The 21,993-nt window shown below is 39.5% G+C and overlaps 1 protein-coding gene and 1 pseudogene across 1 annotated transcript; both read right to left on the bottom strand.

Moving 5' to 3' along the window:
- Nucleotides 1–2,347: 2,347 nt before the first annotated feature.
- Nucleotides 2,348–3,352, bottom strand: LOC112579485 (olfactory receptor 51T1-like). The gene has a single exon (XM_025265930.2). It carries the CDS (start codon nt 3,329–3,331, stop codon nt 2,348–2,350), a length of 984 nt encoding a protein of 327 aa, XP_025121715.2. The 5' UTR covers nt 3,332–3,352.
- Nucleotides 3,353–10,685: 7,333 nt separating this feature from the next.
- LOC102400121 lies at nt 10,686–21,210 on the bottom strand (annotated as a pseudogene).
- Nucleotides 21,211–21,993: the final 783 nt, after the last annotated feature.

Genomic DNA, 21,993 nt, shown 5'->3' with positions numbered 1-21,993 from the left:
GGCATGCTGCAGTCCATGGAGTCACAAAGAGTCAGACACAACTTAGAGATTAAACAACAACAACTCCATGTCTACTAGAAATAGGAAGCTGGCTTAGAGGGAGGAGATAAGTGGCTCAGATCAGATTATCCCTTTGGTCCATTGAGCTTACACAGGAATTTCTGAGTGGAATTAAGATTTCATAACCCTTTGTGTGAAACAAAAGTTCGGAGAATTCTCTCAATATCCTGTCAACTCTATACTGAGGCTCAGTTCAGTTCAGTCGCTCAGTCATGCCCGACTCTTTGCAACCCCATGAACTGCAGCACGCCAGGCCTCCCTGTCCAACACCAACTCCCGGAGTTCACTCAGACTCACATCTATCCGGTAGGTGATGCCATCCAGCCATCTCATCCTCTGTCGTCCCCTTTTCCTCCTGTCTTCATTCCCTCCCAGCATCAGAGTCTTTTCCAATGAGTCAACTCTTCGCATGAGGTGGCCAAAGTATTGGAGTTTCAGCTTCAGCATCATTCCTTCCAAAGAACACCCAGGACTGATCTCCTTTAGAATGGACTGGTTGGATCTCCTTGCAGTCCAAGGGACTCTCAAGAGTCTTCTCCAACACCACAGTTCAAAAGCATCAATTCTTTGGTGCTCAGCTTTCTTCACAGTCCAACTCTCACATCCATACATGACCACAGGAAAAACCATAGCCTTGACTAGACAGACCTTTGTTGGCAAAGCAATGTCTCTGCTTTTGAATATGCTGTCTAGGTTGGTCCTAACTTCCCTTCCAAGGAGTAAGCATCTTTTAATTTCATGGCTGCAGTCACCATCTGCAGTGATTTTGGAGCCCCCCAAAATAAAATTTGACACTGTTTCCACTGTTTCCCCATCTATTTCCCATGAAGTGATGGGATCAGATGCCATGATCTTAGTTTTCTGAATGTTAAGCTTTAAGCCAACTTTTTCACTCTCCTCTTTCACTTTCATCAAGAGGCTCTTTAGTTCTTCTTCACTCTCTGCCATAAGGGTGGTACAATCTGTATATCTGAGGTTATTGATATTTCTCCTGGCAATCTTGATTCCAGGTTGTGCTTCCTCCAGCCCAGCGTTTCTCATGATGTACTCTGCATAGAAGTTAACTAAGCAGGGTGACAATATACAGCCTTGACATACTCCTTTACTTTTTCACAAAATAAATATTGTTAATAGAGGTAATCCACATGTGTCATATTAAAAAGTATCAAAACCACTGTGCACTTCTATGGTAACAAGTACACAAAAAGGTCAAGGAGCCTAACAGCTAGGGAGAAAATTAAGAACTCAAGAAACCAAGGTGAATAGAGAGAAGTTTCAGTCCTGGGGCACAGTAGATACTGAAGAGGGGCATAGAATCAGAATCAGAACTACATTAAACTGTCAAGGCAGTAGGAAAATAATAAAAGGCAATGTGTGATTTTATAAATTGCAGTCATTGGAGTTGTAACAAATCAGAACTTGGAAAGTTTCATTTTTGTTAAGGAAGAAAAAGATTAAAGGGAGAAAACAAAAAGAGAAATTTAGGGCATGTATCCAGAAGGAGGCAGTGGCCTCTGGAGGTGATCTAAGAAATGAAGCCAGTGTACAATAATTACCTAGGTTTAAATTACAAATTTCTATGTGTGAACCTTTGCACACACATGTAACTCTTCTGTTTACCAGCTCAACCAAAAATCTTCAATTACCACTGGGAAATTTGACCACAGAAATAAATGGTTTGGTTCAGTGAATGAAAAATAAAATTATTGTCATTTATTTTGGTCCTTAGAATTATCATTTTTAAGCAGATAATTAAATTGTTTAACTGGATGGATGAAGATGACTTCATTCTCTGTGTGTTTAGTCTTTCTGTGCTTTTAATATGCACAAAAGTCCACATAGTGGTTTTAACTGTTTGAAGGCTGTGCTGTGCTGTGCTTAGTCGCTCAGTCATGTCTGACTCTTTGCCACCCCATGGACTCTAGCCCACCAGGCTCCTCTGTCCGTGGGGATTTTCCAGGAAAGAATACTGGAGTGGGTTGCCATGCCCTCCTCCAAGGGATCTTTCTAACCCAGGGATCAAACCTAGGTCTCCCACACTGCGGGCAGATTCTTTACCAACTGAGCTACCAGGGAAGCCCCAAATGTTTGAGGGACTAATACACAATTAATTTGGTTTTGAATATTGTTTATTTGTTTGAACTCTTTGATAAATTTGCGGGATTCTCATCTTCCTACTCCTATAATTTAACTGAAATTGTCTTAGTAACTGCAGTGCCTGAGGATGACATGGATATAAATCCCTCTCCTACTTAAATATACTTTATGTACTGACAATTTCTCCCCTTCAGTCCCATGATCCTCTAAGACCCCTCACATTATGGCTCCATGAACCTTTAGTTTGAAATAGCTGGAGCATAGCCTGGCGGATCGTCCTGGTCTTCAAGCTGTAAATGATAGGGTTCACTACAGGTGGTAAGAGCAAATACACATTGGCCAAAATACTACAGATCACCCTCGGAGTAGAGCTAAGGAGGCGGTGTGTAAAGGACAGGCTGATCATTGGCACATAGAAAATAGTGACAGCACAGATGTGACACACACAAGTGTTGAGAGCCTTTTTTTGCTTCTTGGGGGCCACGATGCTCAGGACAGCACGGATTATCAGGACATAGGAGACAAGAATGAACATTAAGTCAGTACCAGTCATGTAGAGCTGAAGAAACAAGCCCCAAAAGCTGTTGATCCAGGGGTTGGAATGTGTATCTCTGATTATATCTGGGTGGTAACAAAATGGATGGGAAAGCTCCTTTCTTTCCTGGAAAGATACAGTCTTCAAGGCTAGAAGCATGGGAAAGATGAAAATTAGTTGTCGTATGCAAATGAATAGTCCGATCACCATGATAATCATGTCTTTGAGGACAGTGGCATATTTCAGTGGGTTACAGATAGCCATGAAGCGGTCAAAAGCCATAATTGCCAGCACTGAGGACTCCAGGAAGGAGAAAGCATGTACAAAGAACATTTGAATGAGGCAAGCTTTAAAGCTGATTTCCCGGGCATGAAACCAGAGAACCCCAAGCACAGTGGGGAGGGTCGTGATGGTCAGACACAAATCAGCAGCTGACAGCATAGAGAGGAAATAGTACATGGGCTTGTGGAGACGCTGCTTAACAAAGATGACAAACAGGATCATAGTATTTCCCAAGAGAGCAATGATGTAGAGACAGCAGACAGGGATGGAGATCCAGACATGAGCTAGTTCCAGCCCAGGGAATGCAGTGAGGAGGAAGGTTGAAGGGGAGGATGTGGTGTTATTGAAAATCATCATGGTGGGTTGAGGACATGCTCTGAAAAAAGAGATATATTATTTGTCATATTGATCCTTTTTCAAGCACTAACTCTTCTATAAACTGCCCAAATTACACATGTCTCTGTATTCAAAACCTCCAATTTAATTATGATACCTATCACATAATTCTCCAGTATCTTAAATTTTTTCTTATCAGACTTGACCCTGTTTTTCTTTCTCTACCATCTCCCAATTAAAACCATCAATATCTCTAGGTTCATATTTCTCTAGGTTCATCCCACCCTACTGCCCAGACCAGCCCTGACTTGAAGTAGGAAATACTTTTAGACATGTCACACACATGTACACACACCAACAAAACAACAACTATGATTACAACTGTTGGGTCTTAGTATTAAATCTCCAAGCTGGGACTTCTCTGGTGGTCCAGCAGTTAAGACTAATGAGCTTCTGCTGCAGGAACAATGGGTTCCATTCCTGGTTGGGGAGCTAAGATCCCGCATGCTGTGTGGTGCACTCAAGAAAAAAAGTCTCCAAGCTATATGAGTTGTTATAGAAATAATGGAGAAGTGCTTAAGGGCACTTCTTAAGGGCACCTGTGAAAGCATACTTCATAATGTTCTTGCTGGAAGATGGACTTGGATTTTATATCCAGAAATACCCTTGTACCTGAGTTATTAGCCATTCTCTCCTAGTGGACTCTATTAGAAATGTCCTTTAGGTATCAGAGCTTCTTTATTTCTTTTCCTTTAATGGAGTAGCTTCCTTAATTCCTCTCTCCTCTACTCCACATCATCTTGTGCTCTAATTCTGTTTCTCTGAATCCTGTTCATGGTCTACTGAAAAAAACAAGATGCTGTCTTCCTTTTCTCCAAGCTTACACTTTAGTACTTCTTTCGACTCCTTCCCACAGGTCTCTACCATGTAACTTGTAACCAACTCACTGTGAGTAGATTGTCCTAAAGAATCCTGTGAAAAATTTCAAATCATATTCTAGAATACATGATTTGAAGCATACTAATCTAGGGATTGGAGAAGGCAATGACACCCCACTCCAGTACTCTTGCCTGGAAAATCCCATGGATGGAGGAGCCTGGTAGGCTGCAGTCCATGGGGTCGCGAAGAGTCGGACACGACTGAGCGACCTCACTTTCACTTTTCACTTTCATGCATTGGAGAAGGAAATGGCAACCCACTCCAGTGTTCTTGCCTGCAGAATCCCAAGGACAGCAGAGCCTGGTGGGCTGCTGCCTATGGGGTCACACAGAGTCGGACATGACTGAAGCGACTTAGCAGCAGCAGCAGCAGCAATCTAGGGATAGTGGGTAAGGCTAGACAAAATATTTGTATAAAAAAATGTGAGAGGTCCTCAGCAAAATGAAATGAATGACTGTAAAAAGCATTAATGGAATGGAAGTAGGGACTAAGAGCTTAAAGAGAGACAATCAGAGACAGACAGGATGAGGTGCTATCATAAACTGGAATATCAGGTAGCTCGCTGAGTGATAAAGCCCATAGAATAATAGCTGCAAACACACACACACACACACACACACACAGATGATGTCATAAGGGAGGCAGAATCTGTAACTGATATTTAAGACAAGCATTGCAATTCTATTTAGGACTCTTTCAATAAGCTCTGCAATTCTATTTAAGACACTTTCAATAAGCTCTAATGTCATTGCTCATTTTAATTTTTTACTTGGGACATTTAGTTATCAAGAAAAAAAAAAAGGGAATGATATACCTAGCCTAACCATTGTGGAGATATAGCCAATCATAATATTCTTACTCTTATTTTTCACTAGTGTAGGCTTTCTGCCCCAGTGACAGAATAAATTCAAGGAATTTGTGAGTAGCAGATCCTTCCAGTTGTTTTATAAAGATATATGAGGGATTGCTGGTTATTTTCTTCCCATCCTTCAATCTACTCTAGATAGTTACAGATAAAATTACTTGTTACACCAAAGGAAAAAAAACATTAATTGCTTTTTCTGCTATAATATTTAGTATTGTTATATTATAGTTGATTGAGAATAAAACACAAAGAATCAGGAAGACTAGTGACAATTTCTTTTCAATTTGATAAGCAAAGATATTAAAAGTGAATTCCTTTTCTGTGATAACCATCCTGGAATCTCTCTTCAATAAAGGGGCTCGATCTACAGACTGTCTTTCAACAGTGCTTTACATATGCTTTTTATTACATTAGTATTCTATTGGTTGATCACATTTCTTTCTTCCTCTAAAATTCTGGCTCTGGACATAAAACATATGTGTTCATCTTTATATTTTCTCCAGAGACAAAGCATGGTGATAAAACTTCAGATAAACTAGTTTTCATTAGGTGTTTTAACAGGTGGATAGATAGATAATAGAGAGATAGATAAAGACTGCTAAGTCACTTCAGTCGTGTGCGACTCTGTGCGACCCCATAGACAGCAGCCCACCAGGCTCCCCCATCCCTGGGATTCTCCAGGCAAGAACACTGGAGTGGGTTGCCATTTCCTTCTCCAATGCATGAAAGTGAAAAGTGAAAGTGAAGTCGCCTCAGTCATGTCCGACCCTCAGCGACCCCATGGACTGCAGCCTTCCAGGCTCCTCCATCCATGGGATTTTCCAGGCAAGAGTACTGGAGTGGGGTCCCATAGCCTTCTCCAGATAAAGACTAGATGAGAGAAATACAAATTGAGACTGGAAGTTTTGAGGGCAAATTGTTTCCATAGATATGGGGAGCATAAGGAGAGTAATTAATCCTCTTATTGATTGGGAGAAGAAGGAGAGTAAGCTAAGAGAAAAGGAAAAGAATTAAAGTCTTTTATATGTGTCACCATTTGTTAGCCAATTTATATGTAATTTTATATAATACCAGGAAAAATTGATACAGATGTTTATTCTTCTATTTTAGAGAAAGGAAATGAAACTGACAAGGTAAAATTGTACATACACATTCAAAATTCAAAGCCAAATTTACTAACTGCAAAATCCATTAAACCATTTTTTATTAAACCATAGACGATTTGAGAAATCAGGCTTATGAGAGAAGTTAAACTGTTGAACACTGTGATATTCTTCCTTGAAAATGAAAGAACAGTTTCCATTATATACTAGTATGTGACTTAGAGGAAGTATAGAGATGAGAAATAAGTAAAACACAGAACAATGTCCTTATGGCTTATTTAAAGAATATTTGTGGAGTCAATCAGTGTAAAAATATGCATGGATGTCCACATATATTTGTATTGTGTATACCTCCATGTGCTGGTGGATGTAGAGAGGAGTTTTAGAATGGGAATGTAATCAAAAGATGACCAAAAATCAGACATCAATTATCTTCTCTTATTTGAAATGTATCTTATAAAGGACAAAAAGATAATATGGGATGATATGAGGGGTTAGGAGGAAAGGAGATGCATTTCAGTTCGTTATGCTACTGGAAAAATAATTTCCAATGGGATAGGGATATGTAGGCAGGAGAAGGAGAAGGCTTTCTCTCCAGCTCACGTAAGCCCATGCACTCTGGAACAAGTTATAGGACAAAGCTCAGCACCTAATTTTGTCAAGATTTTCACCCTACGACCTACTAACAAGAAGAGTAGGTAGTGCTTTATAGCACCAGTTGTCGACCTGACAGGTCAGGCAGAAGGTAACATCTGTCCATTCACATACAGAAAGCTAGATTGAATGACTTGGATAAGATCCACCCAACTAAATAAAGTAGTGATCCAAAGGACAGCATCACTGCTTACTGGCATCAGTAAAGTATAGACCAATCCTCACCTTCTTCTATTCATTTCTCAACACTAAAATATATTCTTTCCACAATCTGGAACCCTGTCATGACATATCCAGGCCATATTAACCTGAAACTTCGCCTCCATTTCTCTGTACCACTTTGGGGTTGAATCTTACATTTGACTCAATAATGAGGTATGGTTGATATTGATCGGTAAGTTACATATGCAAGCACCATCTCCTTTTTCTGCCTTGAGCGTGAGTTTCTTAAAGGTTTGGAAATGCCTGATTTTCTTCTCTTAGTGCTAGCTACATAAAGGAGGATATGGAATAACACAAATCTTTAATTATTGTTGACTGATTTCTAAATGATCTTGACCACAGGCAGAGAGTTATGAGTTCTATCCCTTTTTCTCTTCCTTCCTCCCATTCCCTCATGTCATTTTCCTGTCTCAATTTCTTCAAGGCTCCATCACACCCCTCTGTTTCTTCATCCTCCCTTATTTTATAGTTTCCATCACTTCACTGATCTTCTCTTTCCCTCTTTCTCCTAGCATTTCTCACTTTTTAATCCCTTCCCTTCTGTTCCAACCCACTAATGTATTCTTCTTACCTGTTCAAGTCATCAGGAAATAGCACCAACTTCTCTTCAGTCCCACCACAGAGCAGGCACTAAGCCAGCTCCCAAGAGTGGGGGCTTTATAGGAAGATTAGAAGAGTCGCCAGGCAACAGAGGGCTGATGAATGAACTGGTTGGATCAAGAGTTATGGTGCCCATAAGACTATATTCCTCTCCAACAGCTCAGACACATCTCCCTGACACGCTTCCAACCCTGCTCCCAGGCCCAGGCAAATTCCATATATCAGGGGCTGTAAGCAAAGCCTTGGCCCTGGGGGCTGACAGTAACGGGTGTCTTCAAAATCTGCCTGCCTGGGTCAGAAAACTGCAACCATTCCTCTTCACCCTGCCTTAGGCTACAGATTCTTAGCCCGGGATGCTCCCTGATGTCAGAGCAGGCTCAGGAGAGTGCAGAGAGAGTCATCCCTATGTTCTCAGCTCCAATATGTACTCTTTCTAACAAATCTTGTCCTCCTTGTCATTCCTGTGTTCCTCCTCTTACTCAGGATCCCTTTCTAAGAAGCCATCTTATTATCTGAATCACATCTGCAGCCCATCTACTGTTCTAAGCATAATTAAACTAGCATTTGATGAGCTCATAACACTTGCCAAAAATAACACTAACATTTGAAACACATTGTTGTATTTATTTATTATCTTGCTTATGGGTTAAGTATTATTCTCCATTATTGCACAGTTGACGAAATTGAATGTCAAAGAGGTTTTGAATAACTGTAAAAGTTAGCTAGTTACAGAACTGGTATTCACCCATGTCTATCTTACTCTAAAGCTGTTAGTCTTAAACAATATGCTATACTGTCTTCTCTGGTCAACTGCTTCCACTGATACTTCAGAAAATGTGATTGTAATACATGGTTCTCAATCTATCCATTCTATAGATTGCTTGATTCTGAACTATGTGCTTATAGCTAATTTTAGCCTCATTTTGACAAGAATATGTCTCTCCATTATAGGCAGTAAATTAATAATTCTTACCATATCTAACGGGCTTCCCAGGTGGTGCTAGTGGTAAAGAACCCACCTGACAATGTAGGATACTTAAGAGATATGGGTTCGATCCGTGGATCAGGAAGATGCCCTGTAGGAGGGCTTGGCAACTCACTTCTTGCCTGGACAATTCCATGGACGGTGGATCCCGGTGGGCTACAGTCCATAGGGTCCCTAAGAGTCAGACACAACTGAAGCGACTTAGCATGTGTACACCATATCTAATCATTCTTGACTTTTTATCCTTCTTGAAACATTTTTCCAACCATGTCTCATTATATCATAGCCAGACACACTGGGCAAAGATGGAGATACCTATCCTAATGTATATCTAGAGAGATTAAGTTACAGCATAAACTGTTTATACAGCAAGTAATGTTTAGATTTATATGTAAATACCATCCTTTCCCACTGGCTATTCTCAGCAAAAATGAGTGACTCTGGAAATTTAAAATGAGACTTACTTGAAAGAAATGAGACAGAGAAGCATGAACTCAATCTTAGTAAAATAGACTTTTCACTCATTCATTAATTCACAAAGGACATATCTTATGAACTATATTAAGTGCATACTTGAGATAGACAGATGTAGTATAAAAAGGGCCTCTCATGATATGGTTCTTGTGAAGTATGTAGAATAGCAGGGACACAATGTTATTAGGTAATTAGAGCACATATACTGTGAGAAACTCTAACATAATAAAGGGCATGTCAGAAAAGTCTTCTGGACAGAAATAAAGTTGAAATTTATATCAAAAATTTATACAGAGTTCCCTATTATTCTAGCTCACTGAATTCATCATACTTTTTACTTGCTATTTTATTTTTAATATATTTCTCTCCTGCTTCCAATGCATTATATATGCCTACACTATTTTTATGAAATATATTTACAGAACATATAAATAAACACTAAAGACAAAATAAGACATATCTTATATTCAACAATATATGTCAGCATGTTTACAATGGAGCAAAAACAATCAGAATTTTTCTTAAATAAGTTGTTAAAGATTGGTATGAAATGGAATACTATGCTATGCTATGCTATGCAAAGTCACTTCAGTTGTGTCCAACTCTGTGCAACCCCATAGACGGCAGCCCACCAGGCTCCCCCGTCCCTGGGATTCTCCAGGCAAGAACACTGGAGTGGGTAGCCATTTCCTTCTCCAATGCATAAAAGCGAAAAGAGAAAGTGAAGTCGCTCAGTCGTGTCCGACTCTTAGCGACCCCATGGACTGCAGCCTACCAGGCTCCTCCGTCCATGGGATTTTCCAGGCAAGAGTACTGCAGTGGGGTGCCATTGCCTTCTCTGATGGAATATTAGTCAGCAATAAAGAGAAATAAACTACAAAGACCCACAACAACATGAGTGAATCTCAAATGCATTACACTATGAAGCCACACATGGAAGATTATGTGCTGAAGGGCCCATGGCATTCTGGAAAAACAAGAATTATATGCATGGAAACAAATTAGAGCTTGTCAGGGTTGGGCATAGAGAGAGGGGTTGACTAAAGGGGCAGCATGAGGTAATTTGAAAGAGTGATATAATTTTTCTATATCTAGGTATCAGTGGTGGTTGCATGACTATGCATCTGTGAAAACTTAATAGAACTATATACCAAAACCAGTAAATTTTATAGTATATAAATACTGAAAAGTTGCTATACAGCATTTTGAGAAAGAAACATTCATATTTGTATCAAGTTAAATTTTTGCTCTCATCAAAACTACTATGCAATGGCATATAAAAACCTATTAGGTGCTTCTCACCACACGTGACTATTTAAAGCTTCATTTCAATTTATTAGAATTGAATATAATTTAAAAATTCAGTTCCTTGGTTGTACTAGCTAAGTATCAGGTGCTCAATAGCCAGGTGTGGCTAGTGGTTACTATATTAACAACAGAGATTTAGAACATATAACATCACTGCAGGAATTCCTATTGGACAGTGCTGTACTTGATCCTCTTCTCTGGCTCGATTGTGTTTGCACAAAAGTCCTAAGAGCCCACCCTGCCCCCACGGAACACTTGGACAATCTACTGACGGATCTGCTTGGTCCTAACACTGTATACAATCAGACTGAGCACAGGAGGCAGTGGCAGGTAGGTACTGGCCATGACTGTGTGTACTATGGGTGACCAATGCTTCCCAAAGCAGGGAATCACAGTCATGTCAATGAGAGGCACATAGAAGAGCAGCATGGCACAGATATGAGAGAGGCAGGTATTGAGAGCCTTGAGTCTCTCTTCCCAGGAAGCAATGCCCAATACTGCCTGGAAGATTAGAAAGGAAGAGGCCAAGAGGATCAAGGCATCTAGCACAATGATGAAGATCACCGCCAGGAGGCCGTAGATGCTGTTGACATTGGTGTCAGCACAGGCAAGCCTCATGGCATCCTGATGGAGGCAGTATGCGTGGGAGAGGGTGTTGGAGTGACAGAAAGGTAACCTTTTGATGAGGAAAGGCACAGGGAGCACAGTCCCCACACTCCGCAGCAGGACTGCTGCTCCAATCCTGCCAATGACTCCATGAGTGAGAATGGTAGCATAGTGCAAAGGAAAGCGAATAGTTGTAAAGCCATCAGAGGCCATGGCCACCAGGACACCTGATTCCCCTCCCCCAAGGGTGTGAATGAAGAACATTTCAGTGACTCAGACATCAAGGGTTACTGAGCACCAGCTGAACCAGTGAACACTGATCGTGGTGGGCATGGAAGACAATGAAAGGCTGATGTCAGTGGCAACTAGCATTGCCAGAAAATAATACATGGGCTCATGGAGATGTTGTTCAACTTTGATGACAGCTAGGATGGTGACATTACCCAGGAATGTGAAACTGTAAAGAAGACAGAGGGACAGGGCCAACCAGAAGTCCTTCTCTGGCATTCCTGGAATCCCAGTAAGGGTGAAGGTCTGATGGTTGTTAATAGTTTGGTTGAATGACAGCACTGTGGATCAAAGGTTTGACTAGGCAAAAAGAAAAGAACTCATTAAGCCAATCAGCTTCAATTAGAATCACTGACAATAAGTTTTGAGATGGTAACCATGAGAGGCAGTGACAAATATTTTATGTTCTCAGTCTGATACAGAAACTGATATTCCTACCCCAGTGAAGCAATTCTATTACTGACCACCATATGCTAAAATATCTAGGAGAACAATAACAAAAAACTTTAATCAACACCTAAGCTATTTGGAATACAATTCACCTAGATACATGGAGTAGTTGCTTGCCTCCTTTCTAAGGAAAAAATGATGCTGTACATTTATCTGGGTCATAAAAACTGATGCAAATAACCAGAAAAGAAATATTATCAGGCACAAACAAGACATAAGAAGTGTTCATGAACACATATATGAAGACCTGTATGTATCTTAATTATGATCTTAAATTGTTGATTTAGACAAAATCCTCATTGAGACTCAAGTTTTCCACTTGCATGATGTGGGACAGAATAAGAAAGATAGTCTTCAAGGACTAAACTTCTGACTATCTGCATTCCTAGTAGTGTATGGGTACTAAAAGAACCTGAGATTACAGCAAGTGATGAAGGAAGAAATTACTTGGCTTTCCATGGAATTTTATAAGGACCCACTATGATAAACAGAATAACAGTCTCTAAGGATGTTCACCTCCTAATTCTTGAAACCTGTGAATATAGTGGCTTGTATGGCAAAAGAAACTTTGAAGATGTCATTAAGTTAAGGACTTCAGATGAAAGTTTATCCTGGATTACCCAGATAGGTCATATCTGATCATATGAGTCGTCAAAAGTGAAGAAAAGTCCCCAGCTGCAGAAAACCAGAGAGACAACAACTTGAAAAAGACTCAGCAGGACTTGTGAAGATGAAGGAGGGAGACCAAGAGCCAAGAAATGTGAGTAGCCCCTAGATGCTGGAAAAGGCAAGGGAGTAGAATTTTCCCTGGAGTCCTCTGAAAGGAATGCAGACTTGGTGAGACCTTGATTTTAGCCCAGTGAGAACCATGTTGTTCTTCTGACATGCAGAACTGTAAGATAATAAATATATGTATGCTGAGTCACTACATTCATGGTAATTTTTTGTGGGAGAAGAAGAAAACTGATATCCAGAGGAGCCAGAGGAGAGTTGCTTTAACCCCTTTTCAGAAATATTCCCAATATTCCCATTCAGTCTAATTTATTCAGACCCTGTCCTTTTTCTTCGTGGAAATTAGACTTCTCTGTCCTAAGGTATACCCGGAAAAGAATTCTGAGATCCTTTCCTGTATTACACCTGAAAGAAGAGAATGCCAGATAGAACTTGTGATGAGTTTTACAACTAAAAACTGACCCAGTCAGGTGAAAGCCATCTCTGGAGAATCTCCCAAAAGACAGATTCAAACATTACTCAGATTCATGAAGTCATTTGGCCTTGGTGTTGAGAACACAGTTGGACTTCGTTTCCCTGTTCTTGCATAGAGATCTCTCATTCTATGCATTCCCACTACTGTGCAGCTACTTTAGTAATCTCCTTGAGTTTCCAGCAGCTCTATTTCCTATTGTAATTCTGAGTAAGACCTAGATGAACTTATAAATCATTCTAGATGTTAGTGCCTAACAGTTGCAGTAACAAAGATCAGTATTAACATCTTGGTGTCATACAATTAAATATCTTCTATTTCAATGACTTGTTATCTTTAGGAAGATGTACCCAAATGCACAGCTGAGATATCACTTTTGGGGGGGTCAATCTAGCCACAAATGATAAGAATTCAGGATTGAAGGAAAAAACAGTGCTATAATGACTCTTAACCATGTGTTATGATCCTTCCTGAGTATCTCATAATGAGTTTATAAAATAAAAGTGTTCATATATACACATACATGAATATGAGCAAAATTCTGCATAGAAATTAAATGAGTTCACATATTATTGAAGCCCATCTCAGGATCCATATTAAAGAAAATGGAACAGAAGCCTGAGTCACAGAAAGAGCAAAGTCCTAGTAATTTTCTGGTGGAGTCTTTAGGGTTTTCTATGTAGAGGATCATGTCATCTGCAAATAGTGAGAGCTTTACTTCTTCTTAATCAATGACTATAGTAAAGTTGCAGGATATAAAATCAACACACAGAAATCCCTTGCCTTCCTATACACTAATAATGAGAAAACAGAAAGAGAAATTAAGGAAACAATTCCATTCACCATTGCAACGGAAAGAATAAAGTACTTAGGACTGTATCTACCTAAAGAAACTAAAGACCTATATATATAAAACTATAAAACACTGGTGAAAGAAATAAAAGAGAACACTAACAGATGGAGAAATATACCATGTTCATGGATTGGAAGAATCAATATAGTGAAAATGAGTATACTACCCAAAGCAATCTATAGATTCAATGCAATCCCTATCAAGCTACCAACAGCATTCTTCACAGAGCTAGAACAAATAATTTCACAATTTGTATGGAAATACAAAAAACCTCAAATAGCCAAATCTATCTTGAGAAAGAAGAATGGAACTGGAGGAATCAACCTACCTGACTTCAGGCTCTACTACAAAGCCACAGTTATCAAGACAGTGTGGTACTGGCAAAAGACAGAAATATAGATCAATGGAACAAAATAGAAAGCCCAGAGAAGAGTCCACGCACATATGGACACCTTATCTTTGACAAAGGAGGCAAGAATATACAATGGATTAAAGACAATCTCTTTAACAAGATGTGCTGGGAAAACTGGTCAACCACTTGTAAAAGAATGAAACTAGAACACTTTCTAACACCATACACAAAAATAAACTCACAATGGATTAAAGATCTAAACGTAAGACCAGAAACTATAAAACTCCTAGAGGAGAACATAGGCAAAACACTCTCTGACATACATCACAGCAGGATCCTCTATGACCCACCTCCCAGAATATTGGAAATAAAAGCAAAAATAAACAAATGGGACCTAATTAACCTTAAAAGCTTCTGCACATCAAAGGAAACTATTAGCAAGGTGAAAAGACAGCCTTCAGAATGGGAGAAGATAATAGCAAATGAAGCAACTGACAAACAACTAATCTCAAAAATATACAAGCAACTCCTACAGCTCAACTCCAGAAAAATAAATGACCCAATCAAAAATGGGCCAAAGAACTAAATAGACATTTCTCCAAAGAAGACATACAGATGGCTAACAAACACATGAAAAAATGCTCAACATCACTCATTATCAGAGAAATGCAAATCAAAACCACTATGAGGTACCATTTCACACCAGTCAGAATGGCTGCGATTCAAAAGTCTACAAGTAATAAATGCTGGAGAGGGTGTGGAGAAAAGGGAACCCTCTTACACTGTTGGTGGGAATGCAAACTAGTACAGCCACTATGGAGAACAGTGTGGAGATTCCTTAAAAAACTGGAAATAGAACTGCCTTATGATCCAGCAATCCCACTGCTGGGCATACACAATGAGGAAACCAGAAGGGAAAGAGACACGTGTACCCCAATATTCATTGCAGCACTGTTTATAATAGCCAGGACATGGAAGCAACCTAGATGTCCATCAGCAGATGAATGGATAAGAAAGCAGTGGTACATATACACAATGGAGTATTACTCAGCCATTAAAAAGAATACATTTGAATCAGTTCTAATGAGGTGGATGAAACTGGAGCCTGTTATACAGAGTCAAGTAAGCCAGAAAGAAAAACACCAATACAGTATACTAACGCATATATATGGAATTTGGAAAGATGGCAACAATAACCCTGTGTACGAGACAGCAAAAGAGACACTGATGTATAGAACAGTCTTATGGACTCTGTGGGAGAGGGAGAAGGTGGGAAGATTTGGGAGAATGGCATTGAAACATGTAAAATATCATGTATGAAACAAGTTGCCAGTCCAGGTTCAATGCACGATACTGGATGCTTGGGGCTGGTGCACTGGGACGACCCAGAGGGATGGAATGGGGAGGGAGGAGGGAGGAGGGTTCAGGATGGGGAACACATGTATACCTGTGGCGGATTCATTTTGATGTTTGGCAAAACTAATACAATTATGTAAAGTTTAAAAATAAAATTAAATTAAAAAAAAAAGAAAGAGCAAAGTCACTAGACAAAATCTAGGGTTGGACACAAAGGTCAGAAAACTCTGGATGCTTGGGAATATATGCAGACAGGAAAGAGTTGCTCCAAGTTTCTTGAGAGTCGATAGCTTAGTGCTGCAGTGTCCACTCTGGTAGTCACTAGATACCTGTGCCCATTTTTCTTTATATTAATTAAACTAATTACATCATCAGTACCTTAGTTGCCCTCCCTGTGTTTCAAGTATTCAGTAGCTACATGTTGCCAGTGACTCCTCTATTTGAAAAATACAGATGTAGAATGTTTGCATCATTCCAAAAAATTCTATTAAGATTTGAAAAATTAGTGATGCAGACTGCAAATTTAGAGAAAACCAATATTCTAGCTGACCTCTTGCCAAATCTTAGCTCCAAGTGGATTTAAGAGTCTTTCATACTGCATAACCTCTGCCTCTCTTTACCTATCTCTCTGTCTTTGTCTTTTTTTTTTTGGAAATTATATAGGAAAGTATCACTAAAACTGAAGATCCTGGAGAGAAACCACCTGGGTTTGAATCATAGTTCTATTTCCTTAGACAAGTTACTTAAGAATCTCTGTGATTTATTCCTCATCTTTTAAAAATGAGTGGGATAGTTAAGAGTATTCACTGGGGATATTGGACATTTTGTTAAGCACCAGACAAATTAACACTCAAAATTTAGCTATAGTTAATGAGCATCTTTTTTTCTCTGAACTTTGTCATATTTGGCTAACTGTGAAAATTAGTCTCAAAAATATCAATAGGCTGTGGAATTTATTTACACACTTGTAGGTATGGGTAGGTATATCTACCTACCCATATATTACTGAGGTATTTTAATCAAATTCTATGTTATCTAAATCTTTGTATCCATCAGTGAATTTATTCCATCACTTAATATCAGTGGCTTGCATGCAGCGATTGTTGCAGTGCTCAAGGTCATGAACTCTACTGATCTGTGCTCAGTGACTCTTCATTAATCATGGATGCTTATTGTGAAGAATTTATTGGAAGCAGATCCTAGATAAAATAGAGATGAAGGGATAATACACTCCTAGAAATCATAGGTAGTGAAAATCAGTAAGAGGAAGAGAGGACTAAGGAACATTGATTCTGAGGGACTAGGAGTACAGAACAAACACTGCACTGACCGTCTGAGGAGATTCATCCCAGAGATTAACACAGGCCATCCAGAATTCAAGATGAGGTTTGTACGTAAGCCTGTTGATTCCTTAAGATCTGATGAACCCAGGAAAGCTTTCATGTTTAACTAATTTACTGATAAATGACTTTGTTGAATGCCTACTACGTTCTAGACAAGTCACAAAAATCAGAGGCTCAAAATGAGATTTTTTTTTTTTTTTTTTTTTTTTTGCCTTCCAAGACCCTTAGCAAAAAACACATGAAAAACAAGATCAGAAAGAGGAGTAGAATGTGTGCCTGGGTTGAATAAAAACAAGTTTTACAGATGGGTCAGTACGTTCACCTTGTTCACCTATGTAGCCTCAGCTGGACTCAAATTAACTCTGTCTCCATCAGAACTAGTGACAAACAGTGGAGAAGATCAAATGTAAACTTCCCTCACAGCAAAAGGACAGAAACTTTATGGCTTAAGAAGAGTATGTGGGGAGGTGGAGGAGAAGTAGAAAATGAGATTTTTCCCTTTTCTACTCACAACATTGAAGAACACTGAAGTAGCATTCAATGTTCTTTACCACCAGGCGGACAGGGAGAACTATTCTCTGAAGGACTGACTGAGAAATCTATACTCTTAAAGTCTCTGAGCTGCAGGCTGAAACAGAGTTCTGGTCCCTTGGATTTGTCTTCTGAGGAACCGTAGACCAGTCTTTCACTTTGAGAAGAAATGTACTTGCTATTGGCCTTGAGCTGGAACTTAGGAGGGAAGGGCAAAATTTTGGGGAATCTTGTTACTTCTCTAATTGGCCTTTGGTAAAATGACACACTCTCCACCTAATGCTCTCATTTATAGTTAGAAATGTTATTTCTCTACTAATAAATATATATATATATATCAGTTCAGCTCAGTTCAGTTCAGTCCCTCAGTCGTGTCCAACTTCTTGCAACCCCATGAACTGCAGCATGCCAGGCCTCCCTGTCCATCACCAACTCCTGGAGATCCTCAAACTCATGTCCATTGAGTCGGTGATGCCATCCAACCGTCTCATCCTCTGTCGTCCCTTTCTCCCCCTGCCCCCAATCCCTCCCAGAATCAGGGTCTTTTCCAATGAGTCTTCCCGTGATGTGGCCAAAGTATTGGAGTTTCAGCTTTAGCATCAGTCCTTCCAATGAACACCCAGGACTGGTCTCCTTTAGGATGGACTGGTTGGGTCTCCTTGCAGTCCAAGGGACTCTCAAGAGTCTTCTCCAACACCACAGTTCAAAAGCATCAATTCTTCGGCGCTCAGCTTTCTTCACAGTCCAACTCTCACATCCATACATGACCACTGGAAAAATACAGCCTTAACTAGACTGACCTTTGTTGACAAAGTTATGTCTCTGCTTTTTAATATGCTGTTTAGGTTAGTCATAACTTCTCTTCCAAGGAGTGAGCATCTTTTAATTTCATGGCTGCAATCACCATCTGCAGTGATTTTGGAGCCCCCCAAAAACTAAAGTCTGACACTGTTTCCACTGTTTCCCCATCTATTTCCCATGAAGTGGTGGGACCGGATGCCATGATCTTCGTTTTCTGAATGTTGAGCTTTAAGCCAACTTTTTCACTCTCCTTTTTCACTTTCATCAAGAAGATCTTTAGTTCCTCTTCACTTTCTGCCATAAGGGTGGTGTCATCTGCATATCTGTGGTTATTGATATTTCTCCCGGCAATCTTGATTCCAGCTTGTGTTTCTTCCAGTCCAGCTATTCTCATGATGTACTCTGCATAGAAGTTAAATAAGCAGGTGACAATATACAGCCTTGACGTACTCCTTTTACTATTTGGAACCAGTCTGTTGTTCCATGTCCAGTTCTAACTGTTGCTTCCTGACCTGCATACAGGTTTCTCAAGAGGCAGGTCAGGTGGTCTGGTATTCCCATCTCTTTCAGAATCTTCCACAGTTCATTGTGATCCACACAGTCAAAGGCTTTGGCATAGTCAATAAAGCAGAAATAGATGTTTTTCTGGAACTCTCTTGCTTTATCGATGATCCAGCAGATGTTAGCAATTTGACCTCTGGTTCCGCTGCCTTTTTGAGGATGTTCAAAACCTCTTTGCACATCTGGAAGTTCACTGACCTTTTTTTTTTTTTTTCCTAAAAACCATATATACTACAGTTCCCTGCATTCTGTGACAGCATCCTAGAAAAAGTATCACCCAAGTCTTGGTCTCCAACTTACCGAAAATCCAGTCTAGGAAATGAGAATCACTTCTGATGCTGACTGACAGCCACAGCAGTAAAACTGGGATTATAAACTAGCAGCATCTAGTCTAGAATCCCCTCTGGGGTGATCCTCTGGAGACAAGAGTATCAGTCTTGCTGAAGATGTCAGCAGGGGCATAGACCATATAGACCCAGGCTTCTGGGCATGTTGGACCTAATTTTCCCTAATGCAAACCTGTAATGACAGACATTCAAATACAGAATCAATCTGAATCTCATATGAATGGTACTTCACCAACTGTATCAAATTACAGATATATTTTACTGCCTAATCTTTACAATTCAGTCAAAAAAAAAAAAAAAAGAGGGGAGGGAGGATGGGATGCAGGGAGCGAGAGGAAGGAAGGAAAGAAGAGAGAAAGGGAAAGAAACTAAAAGAAAATGTGGAGCTCAGTCTTGTATCCACATACTATCTTGTTTCTTTTTTCTGCTTCGTGATTGTAAAGCCTTTCAATGCTGTGATCTGTGGTCCCTCTTCCCACTTGCTTCCCATTTTCTCTTCAGTCAGCTTCAGTGAGAGTTCTTTCCCACTCCTCTGACACTATCTTTGTGTATGTCACCAATCGTCTGCTTATTGCCAAACATTCCTTATCTTACTTTTCTTTTCAGCAAAATTCAATACAGTGGAAAATTGCCTAGATGTTGAATTGCTTTCTTTTCTGTTTTTCTCATTGTTTGTTTTCTTTTTTATGTGTGTGACACCATGTTTTTCTTTAGCTTTAATGTCCACTCTTCAGTATCCTTTGATGGCTTATCTTCTTCCTACATCACTAAATGTTAATGTATCTCCTATTAGGTCCATTCTCCTACTGAAGGATATTTTCAAGTCCCATTGCTTCACATACCATCTATACACTGATTTAGTTCTGCCTTAATCTCCAGGATCAGCTTTCTACTTGATAATTCCACTTGGATATCAAATAGGAAGCTAAAAATTAGCATGATGAATACTGTAAACTTTTTTGCTGGTTAATTTCAAGAAATCAGACTAACCATATAATTCACTCAGCTGCTCAAATCAAAACTACAGATTTTTTTCACCTTCTTCCATCATTGCCAATTCCTATTAAGTCCAAACCAAAATATTTTCCACATACTTCAAATTCTCTTCCTCTTCACCTCTATCATTTTAGTAAAGTCACCATGACCCCTCATCTGTAGTATAGCAATAGCCTCCTAATTATTGATTTTTTTAATTTTCTTACTTGTTTGTTTTGTTGTGGTATAACTTATGGACCATAGAATTTATTCATTTTAGATGTACAATTTGAAGAGTTTCAGTAAATCTATACAACTGTGCAACTATCATAGAAAACTGATTTTAAGACTTTCATCACATAAAAATATTCCCTGATGGTGGTTTGTCAGTCCTGGGCCTGTCTCTAGCTCCAGGAAACCACTGATACACTTTCTATCTACATAATTTGCCTTTACTAAAAATTTCATATAAATGGAGACATAGTAATACAATATATTATCACATAATATTATCAATATCTTTCACTTAAGGCAATGTTACTAGTTTTACTCCTGTTGCTGAATATATTCATAATTCATTCCTTTCCTTTAATGAACAGCATGTCACTGTACAAATAAAGCATGTTTATTTATCCAGTCACTAGTTGATATATATTTGGATGTTTACAGCATTTTACTGTTATAATAATGCCACTACAAACATTGATGGACAGTCTTTGTGTTGGCATGTTTGGGTATGTATCAGGGAAAGGAATTACTGAGTAGTGTGACAGGTGTTTGTCTAATTTTAAAGATGTCAGACTGTTTACCAGTGTGCTGAATAATTCTACATTCATATCAACCAGTTTTCAAATCTCACTTTACTTTCACTTTCCAGCAGAATCTTTGGCTGCCAACTTACATTTTTCCTTGATGAAACAGAAAGAACATCTGGATATCTGAGAAGCTCCAAGACTCAGTAAGTCTCCTGGTGTGGACCCAGGCAAACTTCTCTTTTGAGCACGAAGTGTTATTTGGGCATTTTGCCAGTTGATTCTGACATGTATCTGACACCAAAGACAGTTTGTGAGCACCGAGTATCATTTGGGCATTTTGTCAATTGGTTCTGATGTGTATCTGATGTCAAGGACCATCTGTGAGCATGGAGTACTATTTGGACATTTTTGCCAATTGATCTGACATGTGTCTACCATTGAGGGTCAGTTTGTGAACGCTGAGTGTTATTTGGACATTTTGCCAATTGATCTGACGTGTGTCATATCAGGAACTGTTTGTGTTGGGCAAGTATTTATTTGGTCATCTTCCTGGGGGACTTGTGACAGTTCTGTCTTCTGATGTGTGAGTATATATTCCATTTGTGTGACTGGTGTCATTGCTGTCTTTTGTAAAACGGGAACTACAGGGTCAATTCATGAGAAAAAAATTAACAATGAAATCATGAATAAATTAAACATTGTATGGTTAACAGTATCCTTTAGACTCCAAAGAAACTTGGTTAAGGTGAAGCTCTTTTGAAATTTAAAAACTTATACTTTTTGCATACACGGTTAGAGAAAGCTAGCTTGACAAAATTGGAGAAGGCAATGGCACCCCACTCCAGTACTTTTGCCTGGAAAATCCCATGGACGGAGGAGCCTGGTAGGCTGCAGCCCATGGGGTCGCTAGAGTCGGACACGACTGAACGACTTCACTTTCACTTTTCATTTTCATGCACTGGAGAAGGAAATGGCAACCCACTCCAGTGTTCTTGCCTGGAGAATCCCAGGGACGGGGAGCATGGTGGGCTGCCGTCTATGGGGTCGCACAGAGTTGGACACAACTGAAGCGACAGCAGCAGCAGCAGCAGCAGCTTGACAAAATACCGTT

This window comes from Bubalus bubalis, chromosome 16, assembly GCF_019923935.1.
Source record: "Bubalus bubalis isolate 160015118507 breed Murrah chromosome 16, NDDB_SH_1, whole genome shotgun sequence".
NCBI classification, from domain to species: Eukaryota; Metazoa; Chordata; class Mammalia; order Artiodactyla; family Bovidae; genus Bubalus; species Bubalus bubalis.
The sequence above is the reverse complement of the archived record's forward strand: the minus strand, read 5'-3'. Positions and strand labels throughout refer to the sequence as shown.